Source organism: Rhinatrema bivittatum, chromosome 10 (assembly GCF_901001135.1).
Source record: "Rhinatrema bivittatum chromosome 10, aRhiBiv1.1, whole genome shotgun sequence".
In the NCBI taxonomy this organism is placed as follows: Eukaryota; Metazoa; Chordata; class Amphibia; order Gymnophiona; family Rhinatrematidae; genus Rhinatrema; species Rhinatrema bivittatum.
The window spans coordinates 41,745,334-41,761,149 of NC_042624.1; the positions used below are offsets into that span (position 1 = coordinate 41,745,334).

Consider the following 15,816-nt stretch of genomic DNA (forward strand, 5'->3'; position numbering starts at 1 on the left):
GTGAAGCCAGCCTCTCACTAGTAATGCAGGGAGGGAGCTGTCTCAGCCTTCACCATACCCCCCCTCACCCACACACCATTCACTGGCTGGGACATGGGGGAGGGGAGGAGTGAGGGTCAGGAGCTCCCCCCTGTCTGTGAAGCCAGCCTCTCACTAGTAATGCAGGGAGGGAGCTGTCTCACCCTTCACCATCCTCCTCCCCCCCCCCCCTCACCCACACACCATTCACTTGCTGGGACTTGGGGGAAGGGAGGAGTGAGGGTCAGGAAGCTCCCCCCTATCTGTGAAGCCAGCCTCTCACTAGTAATGCAGGTGGGATAGGGCACTGCATGCAGGAAGATCACAACACCCCTGGTATCAGGGTTAGGGCACTGTGTGAGGAAGATCACAACACCCCTGGTATCAGGGTTAGGGCACTGTGTGCAGGAAGATCACAACACTCCTGGAATTAATAGGGATAGGGCACTGTGTGCAGGAAGATCACAACACCCCTGGTGTCAGGGTTAGGGCACTGTGTGAGGAAGATCACAACACCCCTGGTATCAGGGTTAGGGCACTGTGTGCAGGAAGATCACAACACTCCTGGAATTAATAGGGATAGGGCACTGTGTGCAGGAAGATCACAACACCCCTGGTGTCAGGGTTAGGGCACTGTGTGCAGGAAGATCACAACACCCCTGGTATCAGGGTTAGGGCACTGAGTGCAGGAAGATCACAACACTCCTGGTATTATGGATAGGGTACTGCATGCTGCAAGATCACAACACCCCTGGTATCAGGGTTAAGGCACTCTGTGCAGGAAGATGACAACACCCCTGGTATCAGGGTTAGGGCACTGTGTGCACGAAGATCACAACACCCCTGGTTATCAGGGTTAGGGCACTGTGTGCAGGAAGATCACAACACCCCTGGTATCAGGGTTAGGGCACAAGTTCTAGTCACATTGACTGATCACATTACTTTTTTTGTCAAGCTACCAACTGTTTCCATTTCCCATCCCCCATATATTGTCAGTGGGAACCTTGGTAACATTAATAAATAAGAGGGCAGCCAATAGGAATACATATTCATTCCTAAACTGACCTTAACTGACCTGAAAAGTGTCAAATTGTATCATTTTCTGTTAGTGCGCACTAACAATGGTTAGTGCGCACTAACGGGAGTTAGTGTGCACTAATCGGAAAAAATGATTTTTTACCTAAAAAATCGTGACAAACACGATTTTCTTCTCCTGCCAGACGATTTCGATCGTTAAGACGATAGGGCACACGATTCACACCTCTAGTGAGCAGGCTCTTTACCTACCGTTGTGCCTGCCCGACGCCGTCACCTTGGGGCCTTGCTCTGCGCAGCTTAGGCCGCCTCCGGACTATGCCATCCCTTTTCTTCTGTGGCTTGCGCCGCCACCGGGACTCCGCTTCCTCTTCGCGGCCTTGAAGCCGCCGCCACTGACTGCTTTCACAGTGGGGAAGATGCCACTGCTACCGCCGACTGCTCTCTCAAGTGGCAGGGAGCCACTGCTGCTGTCATCTTCATCCTCGCGGCAGGGGGTGCCGCTGCTGATGCTACCTTCATGGCAGGATGCCGCCTCCAGTCTTGTTTTCCATGCGGCAGGGTCACAGCAGATGTCCCTGCTTCTCTGGGCTCAGCATAGGCGTGGGCGTACGCCTCTCCTTAACTTTTAAAGGGCCAGCAGCGGGAAAAGCCCTGCGGCCCTCAGTGATGACATCATCAACCTTTGCCTGGATTAGCCCTATAAAAGGGCTCTGCTTCTTTCCCTCAGGGCCTTCATACAAGATCCCATTATTGTCCATGTTCTTCACTGGTCAAGGTCCTCCGTGTTCTTCATTTGTCTAAGATGGCTCTTCATTCCATGTTTTCAATGTTCCTGGTCTCATTCCTTGTCAGAGCTCCTTTGTTGCCTTGTCCTACTTCCAGATGTCCTGATGTTCCAGATGTTCAGAAGTCCTGATGTTCCTGAGGTCTTCCAAGTTTTGAGTCTTCCAGCTCTTCGAGTCCTCCAGATGGCCACTCCGAGGGTAAATCCGTATTGATCTGGTTCCTGTTTCCGGTCACTGGAGCCTCGTTTGGTTGGATCCCCTTCTGGTGCTTATCTCACTCCTGCGTGGTTCATGACCAGCCTTCCCAGGCTGTGTAGGGCACGCAGTCGGACAGGATGGTCCATGACCAGCCCATGGTGGGCTGTGTAGTGCACCCTGGGGGACAGTGCCCACCTGTATCTTTCAAGTTCCAAGTCCTTGTCTGAACCTTCCAAGTCCTCGTCTGAGTCTTCAAACTTCAAAGCCCTCATCTGAGTCTTCCAAGTTCCAAGTCCTTGTCTGAGTTTTCCAAGTCCTCAGCCTCCATCTGGCCTCACACACTCATCATTCCCAAGCGGCGGGTCTGGAAGGGCTTCTGAGTGGCTGGAGGGCTATTCTTGAGGCCAGCATTGCGTTGCTGGGTCTCATTGGTGCGTGTAGGTCCAGCGGAGGGCTGAACCTGCCTTGTTCCTGTTCCGAAATTCCTTGCCTTAGTTCTAGTCCTGCCTTGTTCCTGTTCCACCCGTGCTTGCATGCTCTCACCTCCCACCGTGTGCCTTGGGGCTCCTCCCTGAGTTGTGCCATGGTTCAGGGGCTCACGCTCTCCCATGAGCTAGTGACTGTGCCTCTGTGCCCTCAACACCAATCATAGGTCACACTCACAACACCTGATTGGTTCACTCCCACATCTTCCACAGGAGAGGGAATCAGAACTATCTTGACCAAAACGGGGCTATGAGAAATGATAACCCCATCCTCTTTGAGCTTCAAGAGAGTCTTCCCTATAAGAGGGATTGCCCCAGTACAGGAAAAAGGCATTCAAGGCTAGTTTGCCATGCACTCTCTGCCTGGAGCAGAAGAGTGGGACCTTCCTGTTCTGAGGGGATGTAAATAGATCTACCACTGGTGTGTTCCAGCAGAGGAAAATCTGATTCACTACTCCTTAGTTGAGGAACCACTGATGTAGTTATAAGAACCAATATAGTCTATCCACGAAAAAATTCTCCATTTCTGCTAGGTACAAGGCCTTGAGTACCATCTTCTGAGAGATGGCACAACCCTAAAACTGTACAACCTCCTGATACAGGATATATGAGCCTGTACCTCCCTGCGTTTGATGTAGTACTTTGCCACTTGGTTGTACATCTGGATAAGAATAACTTTGTTGGGCAACCAATCTCTGAAAGCCTTTAGAATGTACTGGATCACCCAAACCTCCAGGAAATATATTTGAGGAAATTTCTCCTAAGCAAACAGCAATCCTTAGATGGACACATCTGTCATAAGGACAATTTGAATCAGAGATAGAAGTGTATTCCTTTGACCAGATTGGCATTGACCCACCACCAGGACAGTAAGTCCCTGAGTGGTTGCATGATCCAGAGTCTGTCCCATAGATCTTCAGTGATCTATGGTCACTGAGACAAGATCCACTGGGCTCATCTGGAGACATGCCATGGGAGTGACATGTACCATTGAAACCATGAGGCCCAACAGCCTCAACATAAGAACATAAGAAATTGCCATGCTGGGTCAGACCAAGTGTCCATCAAGCCCAGCATCCTATTTCCAACAGAGGCCAAACATGAACCAAGCTGATGCCTGCTGACTCTGCAGCGGAAGATATTCAGATGACATCATGGTGGCAGTTCTTCATTTTGGGAGGAAGGTGTCACGGAGTTGGGAACCAACTAGACAGGAATTTCCCCCACAGGAGTAGGGCCAGACTCTAAGGCAAAGCTAGACAAGATCTTCCACCTGACTAGCCCTTGGGTTCTGGTGACCAGCAGAACTTAGCTGTAACTGGAGACAAGCTGGGTCTCAAAGTAGAGCAGGTGCTAGAGACAAGGCAGACACAGGCGATGAGACAACAGGAACCGAAGACAAACTAGAACTGGAAGAAGGTGCTGGAACCAGAGGCACAGGCTGGAACCAGATGTACAGGCTAGTACTGAAGGCAGGCAGGGGCTGGAGATGGGTTTGGAACTGGAGGTTCAGGCTGAAACTGGAGACAAGGACAAGATAGGACAAGACAAGGAACTTCAGAAGGCCCAAAGGCCAAGGCAAGGCAAGGAAATACAAAATACCCGAAGGCCAAGGCAGGGGAAGGAAATATTAAAAAGCCCAAAGACCAAGGGCAGAGCTGAGCAGGACAAGAAGGCTTAAGAGCCACTGAGTATGGCGAGGAGGCCATAAAGGCCACAAGCAAGACAGAAAACCAAGGAGGCCACAAGGCAAGGCAGAAGGCCAAGAAAGCCACACAGCAGGAAAGCTAGGCAAGGTGGACCAAAGTAAAGTGCCAAGGTATCTCGATGGAGAGGCAGAGCTAAATAGAGCTGGAACTGCTGTGTCATGGGTGCATCAAGGAGATGTCTAGCACAGGAGAGAGGGTAGCTCTTTGAGGACCTCTGCTGGCAGGGAGGCTGCCTAGCAGCCAAGATTATGACAGAAGGCTTTTGCCTGAGTTGTGTCTAGTGGAGCTCCAATAAACTCCAGTTGAGGTGACAGGCACAAATGAGACCTGGGGTAGCTGATAACGAACCCTAGCAGCTCCCAACACCTGGATGGTCATACTCATTGATACCTCGGCTCCTCCCCAAAACATGCCCTTGACCAGCCAATCATCCAGGTAGGGCTAGACATGCACCCACAATTTGCATAAGTGCCATGGCCAGGCATTTTGTGAAGACACATGGAGCAGATGTTAGCACAAAAGGCAAAATGCGATAGTAGAAATGACAATCTCCCATGACAAGTCTGAGATATTTCCTGTGACAATGAAAAATCTTTATACGAATATAAGCATCTTCAGATCGAGAGAACACAACCAGTCCCCATTTTGAATAAAAGGGATCAAAGTGCCCAGGGAAACCATCTTGAATCTTTGTTTATTTAAAAAGCTTTTATAGACAACCTTCTGGCTGAATGGCCAATCAAAATGGAGTACAATACATAAACTCTTACAAACAAATAGTTCAATAGGGTTCAGCACCAAATTCAAAAAAAGGCATAAAGTCTTTTCAAATGAGGACATTCATAACACCGGAGCAGGTACTTTAATTTTTCCCTGCCAGCCCAGTCATTTTAATCATCGGTCCAGAATATTGTATAAATTTTCTTATAACTTTTAAATGCTTGATGTACACCACATTCAAAAAAGTGGATTAAAAAGACTCAAAAGAGTCCATGTATAAAGTGAGGTCCGATAACTGCACACACCCATTTACTATGCCCAGTAACTTATATTAACAACCAGAGAGTCCAACTAGCACTCCTCATATGCCCAAAATTTAAATAAGCCCAACATGGCACCACATTTCGATAGTCTGCTTCAAGGGCCAAAACTGCAAGGGCACCTGAATCCACAGTTAATGAGGGTATATGTGTAGAATCAAACAGTAGAAATGCCAAAAAGTGCCTTTAGTCTTTGAATAGGACAAATCTTCAGCGAATAGAGTGATTCTCCTATGCTGCTATTGGCACTTTTTGCCTTTTTTTGAATTTGGTGCTGAACCTATTTGAACTATTTATTTTGTGAGAGTTTTTGTGAACACATTTTTTTCACTCTCATATTTTTGGATTACATTTGTTTAATTTGTACAATACATAAAAATATTATTCAGTCATAAAATGCAACACAAATCAAAAAATACAATGGTACTTATATCACTGTTCCAATAAATCCAGCCATTAACTTCACTGCCAAGGAAAAAGCCATGTTTTATCAGTTGTTTACAAAAATGCAAACAATTGTGCTCTAACCTTAAGTCCTCTGGTAATTGGTTCCAAAGAGCTGGAACCACCACTGAGAACATCCTCACTCTCACTTGTGCTCCCCTAATCTCCTTAAACATTGGAGTGGGAAGTAGAGCTCCCTGAATTGATCTTAATGTCCAACGAGGTTGATACCATTCCAGTTTCTTTCTAAGGTATTCAGGCCCACTTTTCTCTTTTGATAAATTTGTTCAAGACACTTAGGTCTAGGATGGGACAAAGTCCTCCTGTTTTCTTTGGAATCAGGAAATACTTGGAGTAAAATCCCCGCCCTTTTTGCCCTGGTGGAACAGGCTCCATTGCTTTGGCCATTAAAAGGGCAGAGAACTCTGTTAGAAGCAGTTCCTGATGCACCAAGCAACCCCACCTGGAGTCCGGGGACCAATTTGGTGGGAGATCCATTAGATTTAATCTGTACCCTCTCCTGATGATGCTGAGGACCCACATGTCCGAGGCTACACTGGGTTCCCAGTTTATGTAAAATTACAGCCTCCCCCTGACTCGAACATCCTCTTGCATAGGTGCTGAGAACATGGATATGCTCTGTACAATCCAGTCAAAACCCTGTCCTTAGAGTTGACTGGGTTGCTGTCTAGGGCTTAGGTGCCATCTGTTGCCTAGGATGGACATGAGGAGACTGTCTTGAATCCCTGGAATGTTTAGAGGATGAAGCTGTCCTCATCTCAGGACTGCTTCAGAGGGTTCCCAGCATGCACTGGATCATCCCTGCTTCCGGCATTGGGCATCGATGGAGACTAATTCCAATGATTCTTCAACTTCTCTTAATGCTCGGCATGAGATTGCTTCAATGCTGGAGACAAAGAGATGGAAGTTGATACCTTTTTCAGCTGGGAAGAGTCCCCTTTCATTTAGAAGCATCAAGAAAACTGATGGTTCCCTCAATGCAGATGACACTTTTTCCAACAATGCAGCTCTGAGGTCCTTTCGATGTTGATACCTTGATGATGATGTAGATGAATTGGTCTTCTGGTGCCCAAAAAGTCTATCAATAAGTTCCAGTCAGGAACAGTATCCTTTCATGGTACATTTGCAACCCCCCTGGACATCATGGATGCCCCCGAGCAAAGGACACATCTATCATGCAGCTCTGTGATAGACATGGTCCTCTTGCAGTGGAAGCTTTGCTGGAACCCTCTAGACATGTCTGGCTGAATCAAAATGGATATAAAATTAAACTTGATGGCAGCAGCTGGTCGATGGCTGATGGACAGTAACAGCACACCGCTATAGAGGGAAAACGAATGAAAGGAAACAGAGAAATCAACCAAAAACTTTACCTAGAGAAAGCTACATGGAACAGACTGAAGGACCCTATGACAAATGATCCTTTTCTCTGGGGAAAAAAATACCAGAATAGGTGTAACATGCCACAGACCATGGGCCACTGCTCTGCTACAGCCTGCTAGGGTCGCCCAGCATGGCTCCCAGCATCCTGCCCCTTCAAAGTATCTGGCTGCTCTGAGTAGGCTCTGCAGTAACTCACCAGTTTTATAGACACTACACCCCCACCTCCCAGTGGAGGCCCAGTCCTCTGGGCTGGCGCCTGAGCAACAGGTTTCCTTCCTGTGTTCCTGAACTAGTCATTGTTCCTGTTGCTCTTTCCTGGTTTTGACCTTGCCTGACTACAACTCATCCACTGCTTGCTGCTTGCTCTGACTCCTGCCTGACCTCTGCCTCTGAATAAACTCCACCTCTCTCGACCTTGCCTACCCATCCAAGTCTCTGCTTCATGATTCAATATGGTTTATTGGCCTGTCAGTCAGCATCCTCAAGGGTCCAATTCCCAAGCCCGTGACAATAGACCCAAAAACAAGAAAGCAAGGCACTCCATTGTGACAGAAGAATCCTTGGAAAAAGTAAAACTGAAGGAACTCCACATGGATGCACAGTATAATGGCATGCAGGGCATGCCCAGTGAGGCACAGTCAAAACTTTAGAAACTTTGACATGTTTTCCGTTCCTGGCTCCTTTGGATATTGTCACCCATGTGTGAGGACTGCCATCCTGCTTGTCCTCGGAGAATGAATGCAATACTGGAGTAATGTGTTCTCTCATTCGGGCCCCCAATAAGATCCTAGCAGTCACATTTTACACTATCTGTAGTGCCTGTAATGTTGTGCTTGATAAATCCAAATAAAGGGTATTACAATAATCCAATCCACTAAGAACTAATTCCTGTACGGAAACTGTCTGGTGCAAATAAGGTTTCTCAGAATGCAAAGCTTGTAAAAGGCATTTTGAACTACTTCTTTGACCTATAATTTCATTGATAAACTGGATCCAAGAAGAATCCCAAGATTCCATACCTGTGTGATAAATGGCTTAGTCATCAAACTTAAGGGGAGGCAGGAGTTCAATCCGTGGACAACAACTTCACATTATGCATGTGAATGCTATCACAAACATCAGCATAGTTTACTATATTGGCCTCTATGTATGCTACTCTAGGTTGGAAAAAATTCAATAAGCAATATGTAAACTTATTACATGCCACGTTAAGTGGAATTTTACCACGCACATTCAATTTTTAATAACTGTTGCCTGTGTTTCTAGTAAATACTATTTAAGCCAACCTAACGCTGTGTCTTTTCCTTTCTCCACAGTTACCAATACTGGCCTCATCTGTTGTTAGCCTTTATTTTCTTGAACTGACAGATATTTTCAAGCCTGTTCACTCAGGATTCAGCTGCTATGACAGGAGCCTTAGCATGCCATACATTGACCCCACCCAGGAGTCCATTCCATTCCTGATGCTCCTGAGCCTAGCCTTTGCTGGACCTGCAGCCACGGTAGGATTATTCTTATCTTAAGAAACCATTTAGATTTTTTAAAATACATCTGTTGTTTGTAATACCATAAATATATTTAACACATTATTTATTAATGCTCATTTGAATTGCTTTATTGTTTAAATTACAATTCATTTTTCAATAGCAACCGACTGCAAGTAACACCAGTGATAAGCAACTCATCCTGATAGTTTACCTTTAACATTCATCCATATCAATATGTTTTTGCTAAATGAAATTAAAATTAATTTTAAGTAAGAAATAAATATACTCCAAAAAGACACTTGGAACTCCTCTGGAATTAGACTTTTTATAATGCATGTTAGGTGTGGGCTTAGCCCTCAGAAAGCCATGAATAAATTGAATTACCATTTCAATTTAGTAAACCTCCCATACCAAAACAACTGCCAGCACTCAAACTAACACCCCTACCTATGAAAAGGCATCACTGCACATATTACACCAGGCCCTTGAACACCAATACACCTCCTATTAGGAAAACAGACAAGCCAGGCTGCTATAGATCCCTACACAGAAATTACAAGCCAGCAAAATACCTTGCCTCTGTCACATATACAGTATAGAGAAACCAGCAAGTATAAATAGAAACGTACTGAAAAGAAATGAACTGGAACCCACAATAAGCTAGCCTCTATATGTAGAGCAACAATGGAAAAACCAGAAACAGTACCATTCTTCATAAAACATTAAATACTAGAATAAAAATATAAAACAGCAATCAAAATAGTAAAATTATATTCCTAAAAAGAATAAATATTTCAAATCATTTCATGAATAGAATATCCAAAATTCCCAAACAGCAATAAAGTATTTCTAAACATCTGATGGATAAAAAAAATCCCCAAATTAAAAATGTTGTAATTTCCAAAAAAAACAATAAAATATTTCAAAACAGCAGAAATATCAAATTACACCCAGTATAAATAAGGATTAAAAAATATTCTGCTCTCCATACTTGAGATCTTTTGATTTACAGTCACCTTGAGATTGTCATGGATTGGGAGGTAGGGCCACACAAACTTTATCTTCTCTCTCTCTCTCTGTCTCTGTCTCTCACACACACACCCACACACACATACATAAACCCACATAATAACACATTCATTCTCTCACACATTCCTTCTGTCATATACATGCCTATGCTCTCACATACAAGCCAAGCATGTGTGTGCGTGCCTGTGAGAACCTATATGTGACATCTACACAGACACATAAACACTCACACATGCACACTCTACACCTCTCCTCGTGCACTCCGCTCATCAGACATCCAATCTGTGGCCTGCTCCTCTACTGCTAATTCCCGACTGTGCTTTCCACCTGGCTGTGTCATGAGCTTGGAATAGTCTTCCTGAATTGGTGTGTCATGCTCCTTCTCTTGCCATATTTAAATCCAATCTAAAGACTCACCTTTTTGAAACCGTTTTAAAATCTTATTCTTGATTGTCTGCTTTTAGTCTTGTTAACTTTCTTTTCTTTTTAACCATTGTCTTGCTTTTTGAAATATCCCAAGACTCTTGCCCTGTATGTTTGTCTTATTAGATCATAAGCTCTGTCAAGAATGGACTGCCTTTTTGTATGTTTGTACAGCACTATAGAAATGTTAAATAGTAGTAGTAGTAGTAGTAGTAGTAGGCTCTCACTCAGAAACATAAACAAAGACACACACACATAAGCATACAGGCTCTCACATAGACACACACACAAGCACACATGTTCTCACACCCACACATGCTTTCACACAGACACACAAGCTCTCTCTCACACATACTGCCTCCTCTTGACTTCAGGCCATGGTGGGATGAGCTTCACCACAGCTCACACCGGCCTTCCTCCACTGAGAGAGGGGAAGAGTGGAAGCTGTGTACACCCATGGGAAAGGTTATGCTAGGGCACTCACAGATATTACAGGGAATGCCAGGGCCTCTCCTTCTGCCATAAGTGGATTAGGCTCCACCAGTGGCCCTGCAGCCTCTCCTGCTGCCGCCGTTCTTCCCCCCCAGGTATGCTGCCTAGTACAAATGTACTTTATACACACCCAGTCGTGACGGGCCTGTCTTGGAAGACAATAAATCCTGATCATGGCATTTTTCTGGCCCACTGGTACAAATTCTGACTCTATTATATACCATACTGCACTTTCGACACCACCAGAAGCAGTATCTTTCCTTCCCACTGTGTACATCAATCTTAGGGCATGATGAGCAAGACAGCAGCTGCATCATCTTGCCCATGAAGATAATACAGCTCCAGGATAGCTTTAGAAACATAAAGCAAGCCTGCACTTCCATTACGATATGCATCAAATTTGATGCACTATAAATCATTCTTGAAAACTAGCTCTATTACATTATTTTATCAACAGGGCTTAACCAATGAAATAACCACAATGAAAAAAATTAAATTGTTTTTTACTGGATAAACATCAGAAAAAAACATAGAATTATCTTACCCCTCCCTTTTCCTTCCTCAGATCTTCTACTCTGTAGTCTGTTTTTGTTCCTTTTCTGAACTGACAATTCCTCAGCTACACAAGCTTTTAGCATCTGATGAACTTCCATTTTTGTCTCCCTCCTGCTGGCTCCACTGCACAGCTGTTCCCATAGTGAGCAATGGAGTTAGTGGTAAAAGGAAAGAATGAACAAGGGTGCAGAGTCAGAGAGCAGTGAGGTTAGGCTGAGGGGGAGAGGGAGTGTTAGGGAGGGAAGAGTGCAGGAGCCGTCTGGGGTAGAGTGCTAGGTGTGTGGACATGTGTTGGTGGGTAGGGGAATACGCAGAGGGGCGGATTTTAAAAGGAGCGCGAATAGCCTACTTTTGTTTGCGCTCCAGGCGCAAACAAAAGTACGCTGGATTTTAGTAGATACGCGCGGAGCCGCGCGTATCTGCTAAAAACCTGGATCGGCGCGCGCAAGGCTATGGATTTTGTATAGCCGGCGCGCGCCGAGCCGCGCAGCCTACCCCCGTTCCCCTACCTAACCCACCCGCCCGGCCCTGTCTAAACCCCCCCTTACCTTTGTCGGGGGATTTACGCCTCCCAGAGGGAGGCGTAAATCCCCGCGTGTCAGCGGGCCTCCTGCGCGCCGGGACGCGACCTGGGGGCGGGTCCGGAGGGCGCGGCCACGCCCCCGGGCCGCCCCGGGCCGTAGCCACGCCCCCAGCCCGCCCCCGGAACGCTCCCGACACGCCCCGAAAACGCCGCACGGTTCGGGCCCGCCCCCTCCGAAAACCCCGGGACTTACGCGAGTCCCGGGGCTCTGCGCGCGCCGGTAGGCCTATGTAAAATAGGCTTACCGGCACGCAGGGCCCTGCTCGCGTAAATCCGCCCGGTTTTGGGCGGATTTACGCGAGCAGGGCTCTGAAAATCCGCCCCATATTGTTTTGTTATGGCAGTACATTTGTGTAACAGAAATGTATGCATTTGATACCGTACTTTGAAGAAACATATGTATTTGATTCAACCATAAAAAGTTCTTCAGCCCTTGAAAACACCAATATTTCGTTCCCTCAAAAAAACCCCTAATTAGTTGGAAAATAAACATCTAAATTTACAATTTATAAAAACCTAAAAACAGAAACCCTATTTGAAATACAGTGAACAACAAACGTTAAGGTACCAAACATGTTTAGAAGTGCTTGCTTCCATAATAATTGCACCCCTGTTTCTTGTGAACCAGCATGATGGGACTACCGTCTTGAATGTTGGTATATAAAAAAACTTAAATAAAATAAAAAATATATATTTTTAGATATTTATTTATTGACTTATGCAATATAAACACAAAAATGATGTTCTGTAATAGCATATCCAACCAACCTCTAATTGATACATATGTGTTATTTTAGATCTTTACAAAAATATGACAAACTGACACTTAAACTGCAAACCTAGTGTCACCTCTGTTCTTACAGGACCAGATTTTCAAAGCCCACAGGGAGATTGCAGACCCCAGGAGGGTACTTTGCCCACAGGTCTGCCTGCTAATTTTCAAATGTCTTGCTGCCCAGTTACGTGCCTGCAGAATTTGCAGGGGCAATCTCCCCGCCAAGAAGTACGCAGGGCAAGTTAACAGTAAACCCTCAGTGCGGGCTTTGCCAGGACGACCCCAGCACCTTCCGCTTTCCCCACAGGGACAACCTGTGTACTTTTACCAGCACTCGGGGGGGAGGGGAGGGAAGCAGTTTGAAAGGGGCTTTCTTTGCGGGCAAACACCTGTTTGCCCCCAAGAATCCCTTTAAAAATCTCCGCTCTCATTCAGATTCAATAATTACACATACTAGCTGGCTTCTGTCTTTCAGCCCAAGGATTGCGGTTATGGTGGCTGAACTAAACTGGAAAAGGGATTAGAAGGGGGGAGGGGAAAGCTCAGATAGCTACACACAGAGTCTAACTTTCAAACCTATCTGTGGCAGCCTATTTATGCATGTAAGCAGACGCACAGAGATTTATGCTAGTATTTTATAAACCGTGCAACGGAAGCTGCACAGTTTCTAAAATACAGCGTAGTTCTGCCTCTAATGTGCAAATGTTTCAGTATGTACATATATTTCCAATGCAAGAAAACACAAACTTTCTTTTCCTATTTTATAAACATACAGGCAGAGATTCTAGGTGTGTAAAAAGTAGTTATGTGCAGGTAATTTATAAAGTATGCCGTCTGAAAAGGCTTGCCTGAGTGCATACTTGAAATCACCAGCTCGATGATAGCTCTATCAGTTCACCCAGACCCTCTAGCACTTAACCTTGAACTCGCACCAGTTCACACAGACCTCCCACCCAAAAACTGCAGCCAAGTCCGATTTCGGTTGGGTGAGCCAATGAGCAGGTGTAAAATTCTACGAATAAGGTCAGCGATGCATGCGCGTAAATCTCTTACCCAATAGCACCTATTGCACGTACTTCTGAACCACACCCCAGAATGCATTTATCCCACCCCTTTTTTCTACCACTAAAATGTATGCACAAAATACAAAATACGTGCGTTCTGTCGATCTTCATACATAGTATATCCTACCACATGCAACTTACACGTGTATTTGCTATTTTTATGCACATAACCCCTTTGAAAATGTACTTTGTAGTGCCTGAGCCTCAGCTCTGGCCTTTGCCTTCCCTCTCCTTCTTCATCCCCTCTTCCCCCACTCACCCTCCTCCATGAGCTGAGTTAAGAGCATGTTGTAAATGTACTGGAAGGAATGAATACAGTGAAAACACTTTAATGCCAATTGTTCAGTTAGCTAGTGTAAAAAAGTCTTTTAGGATTATATTGCAGCCATCTAGGTGCGGATCTCTCATTTCAGACTCACAAATTTATGCTTTGGTTGTGTTAGATTATGGTGGGAGAAGGAGTGCTCTACTGCTGCCTGGCTAAAAGAAGAAATGGGATGGGAGCAGAAGCCAACATCAATGCAGGAGGTTGCAACTTCAACTCTTTCCTCCGAAGAGCTGTCAGATTTATAGGTGGGTCGTAACATGACACTAATGCCTTCAAATCTAGTTTTACTCATTATAGAAATTTTGCTTTTAACTTTGAAAGTGTGCTTGTTCAAATTGTAGAATCTAATTAGTTCCTTGATTAAAACTAGCAATTAAACAATGTAATTTAAATATTTATTTTATTTATTACTTGAGCAAGTCGATAAAATTGATAAATAAGCCAGTATCAATATTTAGGTACTGGATCTTTTAGGCCTCACTTCTGCAAAATACATAGCTGTGTAAACTGATGATTATCTGGAGATCTTCAACTCATGGTATTCTCATTCTGGACTAGCTCAGGGAATTATGCACTTCGAATAATTTTTGCACACTTCTGAATCGCACAGAAGAGTCCTTAGGGCCTGATTTACTAAGCTTTTTTTTTCCCCATAGTTGCAGGAATTGGTGATTTCTCCCAAAAACAGAAACGGTAAATATTATTTATGTGGCCCCCCTGTTGCGCGTCCCAGCTGCGTTGGTGCCGCAGTCTGCCCTGCTCACCTCGTGCTGCCCTCTACCAGCTCCAGCCTTGCCGCTGCCACCAGCTCCCGAAGTCCCCTACGCTCTCCCCAGGCATCCTCGGTCTCTTCCATGCCACAGGCCTCTCAGCGGAGCTCCCGTAGGGGCTCCGCGTCTTCTATCTCCTCGGCCCTGCCCCTAGGCACGTGCACAGCCGATGTCTCTACTTTTAAAGGGCCAAGCACGGAAAACCCGGCTCGGATGCATCCTGATGACAACACACAGCCCCAGTATAAAGGGCGAGGCTCTGTCCCCAGAACCTCACCTTGGCAATTGGGGCGACACCTCTGTGTACTAGTTTGCCTGTTCCTTGCATCTGATCCTGCATTCCAGTGTCTCCTTGTTCCAGCGTCTCCGTGTTCCAGTCCTCCATGTCTTCCAGCATCTGTCTTGTTCCTGCTCCACGTTCCATGGTAGTACCCTTTGGACTGATTCTTGGTACTGACCACTGCCTGGACCTGACCTTTGCCTGCCTTCTGACCATGTTGACTGCTGCCTGGAACTGACCTCTGCCTGCCTTCTGATCACGTTGACTGCAGCCTGGAACTGACCCTTGCTTGCCTTGACTACGCTCAGTCTGACCTTGGATTTGACCCTTGCTTTGGCTCACCACTTCTGGATAGATACCCTGGTTTTGACCCTTGCACTTCACTTGGACACCCTCTTCTTGCCTTCTGTGACCACCAGACCAATCTGCTTGGACTCTGCCCGTGGCCTTCCTCCAACCTGCCCGGAGAGCCTTCCTGAACTGTTACCTCCCTGAGGCCTCCGGAGTCTGCAGTTCAGATCTGGTCCATCCTCTCTGCATCATCTGCGCACCCCTATTAGTGGTGGTCACACCTCTCCGCTACCTCTCTGGGATACCCTCTGAGGCCCACCTAAGTCCAGCAGTCTGGGTACCCAAGGGTTCAACCTGCGGAAACTCGGACTGTTATTGACGAAGTTCCAGCTAGCCTCTGTCGCCTCATGTGCTCCAACTCCTGGTGGCAGGCGCTCTGGGTCTGACCAGAGGGGCATACCAATCCTGCACCAGGCCAAAGGTCCACCTCCAGTGCAACAGGTTGCCAAGGCCATGGACTTGGCAGAGTCTCTGGCCTTGCAGGCCATCCCCAGTCTGATCACTTGTGTCCATGAACAACAACGAATCATGGAAGCATTGGCCTCCTCCATGGAAAAG

The 15,816-nt window shown here is 46.0% G+C and overlaps 2 protein-coding genes across 4 annotated transcripts in view; one reads left to right on the forward strand and one right to left on the reverse strand.

Moving 5' to 3' along the window:
- PLPPR5 (phospholipid phosphatase related 5) overlaps positions 1-15,816 on the reverse strand; it is a 755,539-nt gene that overhangs the window by 637,677 nt on the left and 102,046 nt on the right. The gene's annotated exons all lie outside the window — the stretch shown is intronic.
- Positions 1-15,816, forward strand: part of PLPPR4 (phospholipid phosphatase related 4) — a 105,976-nt gene that overhangs the window by 46,990 nt on the left and 43,170 nt on the right. The window contains exons 2-3 of the mRNA XM_029618582.1: positions 8,438-8,623; positions 13,973-14,102. Of these exons, the coding sequence (XP_029474442.1) occupies positions 8,438-8,623; positions 13,973-14,102 (316 nt within the window). The remainder of the gene's footprint in view (positions 1-8,437; positions 8,624-13,972; positions 14,103-15,816) is intronic.